This window comes from Phaethon lepturus, unplaced genomic scaffold (assembly GCF_000687285.1).
Source record: "Phaethon lepturus isolate BGI_N335 unplaced genomic scaffold, ASM68728v1 scaffold51444, whole genome shotgun sequence".
Classification (NCBI taxonomy): Eukaryota; Metazoa; Chordata; class Aves; order Phaethontiformes; family Phaethontidae; genus Phaethon; species Phaethon lepturus.
In genome coordinates, this window is record NW_010536746.1 from 14455 (window position 1) to 25736 (window position 11282).

The 11282-nt window shown below is 40.7% G+C and overlaps 2 protein-coding genes across 2 annotated transcripts in view; one reads left to right on the forward strand and one right to left on the reverse strand.

The window, feature by feature from the left end:
• The window catches only part of LAMP1 (lysosomal-associated membrane protein 1), a gene marked incomplete at its 5' end in the record, with an annotated part of 10786 nt that extends 5359 nt beyond the window's left edge, over nt 1-5427 (forward strand). The window contains 5 exons of the mRNA XM_010286246.1: nt 314-549; nt 2272-2394; nt 3357-3426; nt 3593-3763; nt 4407-5427. Of these exons, the coding sequence (XP_010284548.1) occupies nt 314-549; nt 2272-2394; nt 3357-3426; nt 3593-3763; nt 4407-4546 (740 nt within the window). The remainder of the gene's footprint in view (nt 1-313; nt 550-2271; nt 2395-3356; nt 3427-3592; nt 3764-4406) is intronic.
• A 1714-nt stretch (nt 5428-7141) lies between these two features.
• Nucleotides 7142-10241, reverse strand: GRTP1 (growth hormone regulated TBC protein 1). Its single transcript, XM_010286245.1, has 3 exons — nt 10074-10241; nt 9764-9949; nt 7142-7631 (listed from the first exon to the last, which is right to left on the reverse strand). The coding sequence occupies exons 1-3, from the start codon at nt 10227-10229 to the stop codon at nt 7542-7544; spliced, it is 432 nt and encodes a 143-aa protein (XP_010284547.1). The 5' UTR covers nt 10230-10241; the 3' UTR covers nt 7142-7541.
• Between the last annotated feature and the right edge of the window lie 1041 nt (nt 10242-11282).

Genomic DNA, 11282 nt, shown 5'->3' on the forward strand with positions numbered 1-11282 from the left:
ACATAGCAGTATCTTATTTATCCTGACTTGATGGTGAAGTGAAATGACAGACATGAATAAAAGCAGGTGGGGTCACCATGAACTTCTGTAAATAACAGCAGGGGTGTCATTTTCACATGCCAGGCTTTAAATGCATCTCCAACTTTGCAACAAGAGTTTAGGTAATGCTTTACCATTGTGTTTCTCAGCTTTTATTATCTTCAATTAGGAAAAGCGACTTGAAATTGTGTCCTCATTTCTTTTGAGGATTGAAAAGGTAAAGCATCCCACAGCTTTGTTTTGTTTGGTAATGGCTGTTTTCCTTTCTCTCCAGAGACAGAATGTGCTGAAGATATGGTCTCTACTACTGCGGTAGTGCCCACAACTCCTAAACAGACTACTAGCCAGGCTCCAACAACTAGCCCGGCTCCAACAACTAGCCCAGCACCAACTGCATCACCCTCAAATCCTGCAGTTGGTAAATACAATGTGACTGGTCCAAATGGAACCTGTGTACTTGCCTACATGGGGTTACAGCTTAATATCACCTATCTAAAAAAAGATGAAAAGGTACACTTTTCTCTTTCTTCAAAGCCATCAAATTCCTTCTTTGGGGAGAACTTGGTAAATTATTATAGGCTAACGTTTTTCTTCAAAAATCAGTGTTCTTTGTAGTGTTCATTCATGATTGTCCTCTATTTGAATTGCTTAACTTGGACCAAACTAGTGACGATTCAAACAGTTTTCTTGTGCTGAAAGTGGTAATTAAAGATTTTTCCATTAAGTAGGAATACTAAACTTGTCTGTCAAATCCAGGAAGTATATACAGCCATTCCACAACAGTAAAAATTATCAAGATATGAGTAGGGGGAATCCTGTTGTCAAAGATGACATGGAAACAAGATTGTTAAAATGTTAAATAAAATACGGGAATTTGGCCTGAGGTACCTGAATGCAAACAGTGAATGACTATTAGAAGGGAAAATTATTGCTACTGTAAAATTGGACAGGCTTGCGACTTAGTTAACTTCCAGCCAGCACCGAAGAGGCTTGGGTTTGACTGCAATGCTTAAAAGCTACTTAATGGCTGATTTTAACAGAAAAAATGCTACGCGGTTTATGTGAGATCCAGCCCCGGCACAGGTGCTTTCCCTCTGTTGTTGATGCAAAGCCCAGCTTGCCAGCCCCATGGACAAACCTATTACCCGGGAACCAGTAAGGCAAAGCTCTGAGCGTAATCCCAATGGGACTGCTGAAGGCCCTCAACAGGAAACAATGGCTGTGGGTCAGCAAACCTTTATGTTAAGTAAAGCTTTGTTATAAGGACCTTTGATCGCAAGCTGCTTTTTCCTATCCTGTGGCTTAATCTGAGGTAACAAGGACAAGTGCAGGCAAACAAATTATGGCAGCTTTTGTGTAGTTTAAGTTGGATCTCAGTGATAAAGGACCTGGTGTGCAGAGGGTGGTATCTGTATAGGATTTAGCTGCTTAATGCTCTGTGTGGTGGTGCAAAAGAATCTATTGCATTTATTTATGATGATGGTGATGACTGAGGTAAAATCATGAGCACTCATAGCTGGTGTGTGGCTGTACAGTAGCTGGTTATGATGGACTGTGTTTTAGCCACCTTAATTGTGTGGAATTCCCTAAGCTGTGTCCTGTAGTGTGGCATTCTAGCTCTGCTGGAACGGCTGATTGATTTCTAGTGTAATGACTAGTGAGGAGGTGACAAATAGGTTTTCCACAGTCACATGAGGTTCAACTAAGCGCTACTGAAGATTTCTACTGGATTGTTCAAGTGCATTTAACCCACAGCCCTCCGCAGATACAGGACGGTATAAAATCATGTACCATGGGCAGAGCAAAAGCATTTTGAACCAAAGTGATGTATGAGATGATCATGCTTACAGGCAGCTCCCTTGATTATGTCAAAGCAGTATTTTATAGCTTGTTGCCCTGTGTAATGGTGATTACTAATGTTTTTCCTTATGTCGCTAGGACTAAAGGAGTTTAGTGTGGAGAAAGCAGCGGGTTATTGGCTGCAGCCAGTCAGGGCTGCAGAAAGTTTCGTTAGGCATGCAAAGATGCCTTTTGTTCTGTGTACCAGCCTGGTAATGCAGGTGGAGCTTACACCAGCCCGTAACTAGCAGATGTATCTGTCCAGTTGTCTGTAAAACGTGTGGGCAAGCACAGCATTGTATGCATGTGAATACAAGCAAGACAGACATCGACTGAACATATGGTGATGTATTAGTCTCTTCAGATGTCATAATTGATCCTCTTCTCTCATAGATGGGATTGGATTTGCTGAATTTCATACCACAGAATACAACTTCTTCTGGGACATGTGACAATACGTCTGCCTTCTTGAATCTGACTTTTGAGAAAACAAGGGTTATCTTCCGCTTTGCATTGGTAAGAATCTACAACAGAGCATGCAGGCTCTGCAGGACTTCTCACGTGGGGAAAAACTAATTGGGGCAGGTGCAACTACAGGAAGAGGAGTAATTCCTTTGTTTTTAATACTAGGATTTAGAGGCTTTAATACTTGGTAACTGTTGTGAGGAAAGAATACGTGTACGTATATACGCATATGTATAGACAGACTTTTTTTTGAATGGGAATTTCTTTTATATATTGCCTACCCTGAAAAGCTTCTTGCCCAAACTAGGAACAGTTCTGCTCTAGAAGAGGAATAGCCTGTGACAAATGGGCATCTCATCTGATCATGCAAGTCTGGAACTTGTTAGAACAGAACTTGTTAATTTTCTGTGTACAGCCCAAGCCACATGTGCTTGTCTTACGGACTGCTGTGATGGTTGGAAATCCTGTTTCCCACAGCCCTGCCCCAGTGCTGTACTAGAGCTGTGTACCCTTGAAGACTGAATCCACTGTGCTTGTCAGCTTCATGCTGCTTTTAATACTCATGTGATTAATCAAATGCGGTCACCTAGACCTGTGGCTATTAAATGACTCCCCACATCTCTCTGGGGTACCGAGCTGCTTTAAAGCTGTATCTGTAGCACAGGTGAGATCATTGTACGAGCCTGGTTAAGGCATGGCTGGGACTCTATCTTTAGTGTGGAGGTCAAGTCAGCAGTCTGAGGGGAGACAGTCCCCCTTTCTTTGCCTCCTTTCCCTTCCCCAGAGTAATTTTACCTAAGGTGCCTTCTGTAACTTTTCTCTCAAAGCGTGACTAAGCTCTTCCTTTGGATACTAATCCCAATTGTGGACTGTCCTTTGAAAACTTTCTTCAAAATGCATGCAGAATTGAACCGGAATGTTAACAGCTTATGTTGTACATCATTAGCTTAAGCGACAACTACTAGTTTGGTTTTGTGTGTTTTGTTTTGGTTTTGTTTTTTTTTTTTTTAAAGAATACAAGTACTGAAAAATTCTTCCTGCAAGGTGTGAATGTAAGCACGACTCTGCCTTCTGAAGCAAAAGGTAGGACTCCTAAGAAGTCTTTCAGTGACTACTACTAAAAATATTAAGGGTTGCCTGGGTTAAATAACGTGTTAGAAATGTTGGGGATGAATGCATTCAATTTAAGCTCTATGAGCTTACAGCTCCTGCTCTTCAGAATTCTGTAATCAGACTTTCTCTTACACAGTTCCAAAGTTTGAAGCATCGAACAACAGCATGAGTGAGCTGAGAGCTACAGTAGGGAACTCCTACAAGTGCAGCGCAGAGGAGAATCTCCAGGTCACGGACAAAGCTCTTGTCAACGTATTTAATGTTCAGATCCAGGTTTTCAAGATTGATGGAGACAAATTTGGGGCAGGTAAGAGGCTTACATTTGGTGGGAGGAGAACCTAAGATTTGTGAAGTGCGCTTTAATACAAACGTATAATATTCTGTAGTCAAATGTCAGCTTGTGGGTGCCATGCTTAGTCTCTGCATGTCCTATTACAGATGATGTGGGGGCTAGTGCGACAAGTATGTAAAAAGCTTTGAAATACGTAGGACTTGTTCCTCGTGGTCCAGAGAAGAGTTAAGGGAGAGTGTTTAACTTCCTCTCCAAACTATGTGCAGACAGTTGTATGAAAGGAGCAAAGTTCTGTCAAGTTACTGACTCTTTTAGTTAATGCTGTCCTTTGTGACTGTGGTTAAAGCAAAATGGCTGGGGGAGGAGTTGCATGGATATATTTATGATGGCTAAGCTTGTGCATAACAGTAACAGCTCTTGAGAAGGAAACTATTATTATAAATCTCCATATCATGCATGCAACTACTACTAGAAAGATTTCACCCTGCATTATCACAGTTAGTGGACTTGGCTCCCTTTTGATCAGTGGCACAAGCTAAGCTAGAAGTTAACCTGAGCCAGTTTTATCTGTGTGCTGAGTAGAAGCTTGAGTTCTGGACATAGGCACTACTGCACCAACAGATGGCTAACATGGGCCTTTTTCTCTCTCTCTCTTCAGTGGAAGAATGTCAACTGGATGAAAACAACATGCTGATCCCTATAATAGTTGGTGCAGCCCTTGCTGGTCTTGTTCTAATTGTCTTGATTGCTTACTTGATTGGCAGAAAGAGGAGCCATGCTGGATATCAAACAATTTAATGAGTTGCACTAAAACCCAGTGTAGATGAAAAGCAATTGCAAGAAGCTGGGAAAAAAACAACCCCACACATTTCCCCTGAGCTAAGATTGATATTGTAAGGGAACACCTTTTCTTGCAAATTGCTTGTTCTTAAAGTCTGCTTTATTAAATGTGAAATCATCTTGCAGCATTTAACTATGCACAAAAATAACTTCTGAAAATTCTGGTGTTTAATTTTGCTAACTAGTTTAAATATTTACCCACTTAGAAACAAGCTAAAAGTTTTTAAGGGTGCTTTCTTGGAATTGGCCTAAGGTCATGTCAGCTAAAGATTCCAGAGAGGGCTGTTGCTAATTCACACTGACTCAATTTCAGAACTTGTAACAAAGGGAAAAGGTTCATTCTTCATACTGCTGCCATCCAGTGATGATGTTAATTATACTGATGATGCATTTAAAGGAATTTAGTAACAACTGACAAAACTGAAATGTAAAATCTAAACTCCACCTTGTCTTTTAGGTGTGTATTTTTTACTAAGCTTTAAACTTGATGCCTGGCATATGCAGGGTGTGAACAAGGCAATACTCAAACCTTACAGGAACTCTTTATGATTGGACAACTCCCCTGTTTGATATATTTTTTGATGCTCTGCCAGCTTGTTAGGAGCTGGTACTTTTTTAAAATGAGTGTTATTTTTATTTACCTTTTTTTGTAAAGTGATTTCAGTCTCTTCTGTTGGAAGGTCCAGAGAGATCCTGTTACTGCACATGTGTACAATATAGATCTCAATCTGCTGATTCTCTTGCTTTAAACTTGGCTGGGGGGTTGTACACTTTAAGGATCAGTTCTTATGTATGCATTGCCTGTAACAATGCTAATAAAGACACTTTTTTTTCTGTATGGCTTAGTGTTGTTGATCACTTGAAAATGTTTGACCATTTGGTAAGTGCTAAAGTCTTGGTTCAGCTCTACTTGGGAAGCTCTAAACAATCCTTGGAGTTACATTAAACAACTGTTTAAGATTTTTTTTTTTTCCCTGTGGCACAAAGGTGAGGCTTATGTGTCTTCAGAATAGTCCTTTGTTTTGGACTTTGTGTTTGGAAACAGGTAAAGCTTCTGCCTATCAGTAACCTGAGATCTGGGGAAGTTAACTCTTCCATGAAATTGCTGCTTGCTGAGAAATGTCAGTATATTGGTCTACCCTGCTAAGCATTGCTTTCTGAAAGTGCTGTGAAGACAGTCTGTATAAGGACTGTGTAAATGACATTTTTTTTTTAGGTTTTATTTTGAAGTTGGATTCTTACCACAGTGTAGGAAACAAACACATCTGCTGAGATCTCTGTGTGTTGTCATGTGCTTGGAAAAGAACCTTTGCGTTTGAAGCTTCCCCGATTCCCTTCTGCAGTAGTGTTTTGGTGTCAACAGTACGAGCGACACGGGGCAGGACTAAGGAACACTGAAACATCGCACAGAACACTGTTCTTCTGCCAGGGAGAACTGAACACAGGGCAGTAAGGCCCATCTGCCCTGCTACCTTGAAGGTACCTGGAAAACTATGGATTTTGCCAGAGGTGAATAAACTAGTATTTCCTAATACCTACTGATGTACTAGAAGTATGGTACTGCTAATGCCTTACAATACAACCTCGCTGTCTGGTACCATAAAGGACGGGATAGCTTGGAATCGTACTGTTGAGTAGCTGTCTGCTAGTCTAGAAGAGCAGTTGTCTCCTCTGAAAAATTGTTCGGCTTTTTTTCCTCTGCAGAGGAACAAAAACTCAGTCTGCAGGGGCAGGGGAAAAAAAAAAAAGAGCCTTCTGTGACAAGGAATGAAGATAGCTTGGAGTTTAGTCTGAGCGTGGTGTTAAAAGGCGAGGATTTCCACGGTAGCTGTGGACCAGGGAGACCAAAAGGCACAAATTGGTGGCCTCCCTCCCTCTGCCCTCGCTCTCCCCGCGGCGGGGAGCGGGCAGGGCTTTGGCCACGAGAGGGCTCTGTAAGGACCGTGAAGCCCTTCGCAGTCCCGGCTGCTGCTTCCCTCTGTCCAGCGCCGGGGTGTTCGGACCTGCATTACGGTGCAGCTTTGGAACTGCCCGCTGTCTCACTCTGTCAAGGAAGAAGTCTGTCTGTGGCTAGCTTAACAAGTGTTTCTCCCAAAATTTTTAGGGACACGGGTATATGAGGATACAGCACCTCTACACGCAACCTCAGTAACACCAGCACGAAGGAGAAGTACAGCATCTACTTTCAGCATCTGTCCTTACAACAAAGTGAGAAATGCTACTTCCAGATTTGAGGCAAATTACTCAGAAAACCCTGAATAGCATATCAAATGTAAAGGGTGGTTATTTGCTGCTGCTTGCTGGAGCCTGGACTTGCACATGTTCCCTGCAGCCTTCACCTGAAGCACTGTTACACACTGCATAGAGTAACTGTTAGTGAAGGTAAAGATCACCTTCCTCATTGCTGTCTTGCCCTGTGCTTTGCCATATTTATTGATGTCCGTAAGTGATAGCAGTGAGCAAAAAGGAAGGTGCTTCTATTCTAGCCAACTAGTGGCAGTCAGGAAAGAGATCAGCTATTTTACTCTTCTCACACCAAGAAACAGGTTCTGACAAATTAAATTAATTTATTTTGTACAAACGATAGCGGTGTCACAGTTAATACAATAAGAAGGATATGTAATTTTGTACACCTGTTCTAACATTACAAAATGCTCTGAAAAGACAAGGACAATGACTGCTTTTTTAAAAGGAGTGTGCTGACACTGATCACATTCTACTCTGAAAATGCTTTAATCCTTTAAAAAAAACAAACCCCAAAAACCAACAGAACCACCCGTTCCAGTTACGAGGGATGACATACAGTACAAAGTGCTAACACTTACTTGAAAGGCAGGAAAAATTGGTCAAGTGTCAGTTAACTCATGGAAAGCTTAAAGTGTGCTTTAGTCAGTGCAAATAGAGGAATGTGTCAATTGCTGTAGTATCTGACCACCTGGTTAAATCTGGTGAGTTATCCCTGAGAAAGCAACTTCTCTCTGCAACTCTCTCGGAGTTTGTTGACTGTTGCCATGGACAAGCTTCCAGGGTCTGTGAATATTTTCTGGTGGCAAAAGGAGAAAATTCTCAGTTAAAATTCTGGCTTTGGACAACATGCTGGACTTCTCATGTAATTCTGTGATGTGTGAAATCCCTTTGAGATCTGTACTGTGAAAAGGCTTACTGCTGCTTGGCCTCCTTCTAACAGGGTAGCATCTTCATCCGCTCTGCTGTAAAGACATGGGAAAGCTGCTGCTCATAACAAGTGCTGCGCATTACACAAAAGCTAATCTGAATATAAGAGTCCAGTTAAAATTATTTTAGAAGGCATTTGTGGTGGTGGACAGCAGGCATATGTAGAATGTATTAGGCTATCCTGGGTAATGCTACAAAGCACCAGTGCATTTCTCATGTGGTGCTAGCATGGGTTGCTCAGGCTCTGGAACACATGCATACAACATTCAATATGTTCCTACTGTAAAAAAAAATCACTCTTAATCCCTTGCTGTACTGCCTTTCCTCTTCTTCTCTACTGAACTTTCTGGAGTAGCAATGTATATGGATGTAAAAATTTGAGGCATTTCAAATGCTGTGACATATATCTGTAATTTTTTTTTTTTTTGGCTTTGATTTGCTCAAGAACAATACATTTGTTTTCACAACTTCATCAAAAACTTTTGACTGAACAAAACTATGAAGCAAGCTGCAAGTTTATGCACTTTAATTTACAGTTAAGATGTATGGGGCCCTCAGTTTCCTGTAGCTGTTAACTGGCAATTCTGGAGATGAGATTACAATTGAGACAGCTTTAAACAGCGTTCCAGTAAATAAGTCTGCATTGCGTTAAATTGGAAACTAAGACTTTGTTCAGGGAAAGGGGGGCATAAAATATTCAACTGTCATCACCTCTACTGGTACCACTATCTGTACTGCTGGGGGGAACCACAAAAAAACGCCAAACCCAAAAGTATGTGTTTCAAAGTTACATAAGGACCTAACCTAAGTTGTTTACTTAATTGCGTTGAAAGCCCCCTCACTACAGTGACGAAGACAGTTTAAATAAATGTTCTACTCTGAGTAACTGCAAGAAATGGGTAGTTAATTTTCTAAAAACAGCTGCTGTAAAATGTGATGTAATTGGACGTAGAGGGGTGGGGGAGTCCTTCAAGAACAAACATTCGTATCAGCCTCTGAACTGGTATTCTCAGGGCAGTTAACATTTAACAAAACTCTTAGTCTAAACCCTTTATGGAATGGGAAAACCCCTCAAACATCTCCCTTCTAAATTAAGTTGTACCTGCTTTTCCTTTACTCCTTTAATTAAAAGGCTCACAAACACTAGTAAGTTAAGCTTATTTTTCTTCTATATGAGCAAAGATGAAACAACATAAATGACACCCTACTATGTGAGACCTATGCATAGAGCTCTGACAGGAGCAAAAAACTCTTTTGGGAGTAAAAGTCACCTACTGGGATGTAGTTTTGTGCATACTTAGCAGACGATAGTGGAGTTGGCCAAGTGATTTACGACAGATGTGTTCCTGTCTTGTTTTTTTGAGGGTTTTTTGCAATTAATGTCTTTTACATTCTAATCTTCTGAGTTAAGCTCTGAATATAGTGTTTTATACAGATTTGGCATCCAATCTATTAATAGTTTACAAGAATAATTCTTAGTTTGAAGATTGTCATCAGACTTGAGCATTCAACCTCATGGATTTTGTCTGGAAAAAAGAACTTGGTGCTACCTTTTTGTTCTTTGACTAGACATATAATGCTTTATATTCTGGCACTATGAAGATGTATCAGTGCAAGTTTAAAATTCACTTTGTGTCTATTCTACAATATTCTATTACAATTCATCTGAAAAAAAGCACAGGAACACCATGCACCATTCACTGAAAGAATGCACTAAAGTTATTTTCTCATCAGACTTCCTGCCTTAACTGGTAAAAAGGGCAAAAAGAATTTCTCTCCCTGTATGACAGATAATGTGAATGGCTTACTACATATGGATTTAGATGATAAGTCTTTTAAAACATTCTTTCTGCATTTCTTATATGCAAACGTTCTTCATCCTTTTGGCAATTCCTACAGCTACATGTCTCCTACCTGTATCCATCTTTTTGACTGAGCAAAACATTTCTAAGTCAGTCTTGTTTTTAATTTGTAACAACTGAAAGCTACAGAGAAATTTACCTGCATGAAGCTGTGACACTCGGTTACAAGTGTTCCTTTGGTGATCTGCTTAAATTTATCACAAATGTCAGGGAAATTCGTGGCTTCCAAAATAAAAGCTTGGTGTTGCTTAATCAACGTTAAGGCCACGCGGAAGATGATCTTTGACCCTTCATAGAATAAACAATCCCATATTCGGAGCACAGTCTGCAGGAAAGGAGAGAACTCAGATTAGAGCTTCTTGATTTCCAGTAGGTAATTGTTACTAAAGCACTACAAATGAAATAATGGTTATGAGTGTGTATTAAGAGAACTTTCTGTTACTGATTACCTCTACTGGAAGAATGTCAATGAACAAGCATATAAACCAGCGTGACACCACTAGGGTCCACATGACTCCGTGTCTTTCCATCAGCTCTGCCACAGCTGGAACTTTCATTTTCACAAGTTCTCCAAGGACTTCCTGATCAGTTTTCAGGCCCAACATTGCAGGACTGTAATAATCTTGGAGAGAAAGAAACCAAAATTCAGGAATCCACAGACATGATTTTTCCACAAAATCGAAGAACATGTCCTGTACAGCTGAGCAAATAAAGGCATGTTGAGCCTACAAATCCCAAGTTGGAGTAAATTAAACCATGCAATTAAGATGTCTGCACTGTGGCCATACAGCACTTCTGTTTCAGCCAAGGCTCTACACAAACACTTCATTTGCCTCCCAAAGTACCTTCTTTCTCTCCCATGTTTTATGGCAATTCATTCTTCTTTCCCAAGAAAGGATCATCTAGATAGTTTTTAACTACTAGTAAGACTCTTGTAGTTTAAGCTAATATTTAAACAGTTCAATGTAATCATGGCCTCCTTCCCATATGTGAGGGCTGCACACCTCCCCAGTCCCCACAATACCCAGATAGGTAACCAAAAAACCCCAAAACAACCTGTAGCCTTTAGACCAGGTTCAGACACAAAGTGGAAATGTGAATTTCTGAGTGCCAAGCTGTGCAGGGGTGCTGGAGGCCAGATACCACTTCTAGGGTATGACCTAGCGATTAAGAGTTTTTCTCTGAACCAAGGAAATCCCACTTCTCACAGAATAATTCCAAAAGGAAGTGAATGACAGGTCCCTCAGGCCACACCTCTTCCTACTTAATTTACCTGCAAGACCGGGGTTGAAACTGGACCTAGATATCCTGCACTGCTGGTCACTGCATTAAACTGTTAAATCCACAATTAATAAAACTGGAGCACAGTACGACTGTTACTCCACAGCCTGTTTGACAGGGTAAGCATTTTCATTACCAAGGTGCAGGCTGAATAACAGGCATCTCAGCTCTATAAACAAGTAGTTCTGGGAATACTTAAGGGAAGAAAAAAGATTCTTTTAGTTCATAAGAGTTTGGATGGCCCAGCAAGGGACAAGAGTTACAGAGATGCTTAAGGAATTCATATTCTTGGTTTAGATGTTGACAGAAACATTTCAGCTGGACTTGATGGTTCACTAGTACTTCGCTGACAAGACCTATTGTTATCAACATTATTT

Coding starts and splice junctions, on each gene's coding strand:
- GRTP1 (XM_010286245.1), bottom strand. CDS start 10,229: ATGTTGGGCCTGAAAACTGATCAGGAAGTCCTTGGAGAACTTGTGAAA. Junction 9,950..10,073: donor TTGACATTCTTCCAGTAGAG/GTAATCAGTAAC, acceptor CCTTTCCTGCAG/ACTGTGCTCCGAATATGGGA. Junction 7,632..9,763: donor AGTGTCACAGCTTCATGCAG/GTAAATTTCTCT, acceptor TTTTGCCACCAG/AAAATATTCACAGACCCTGG.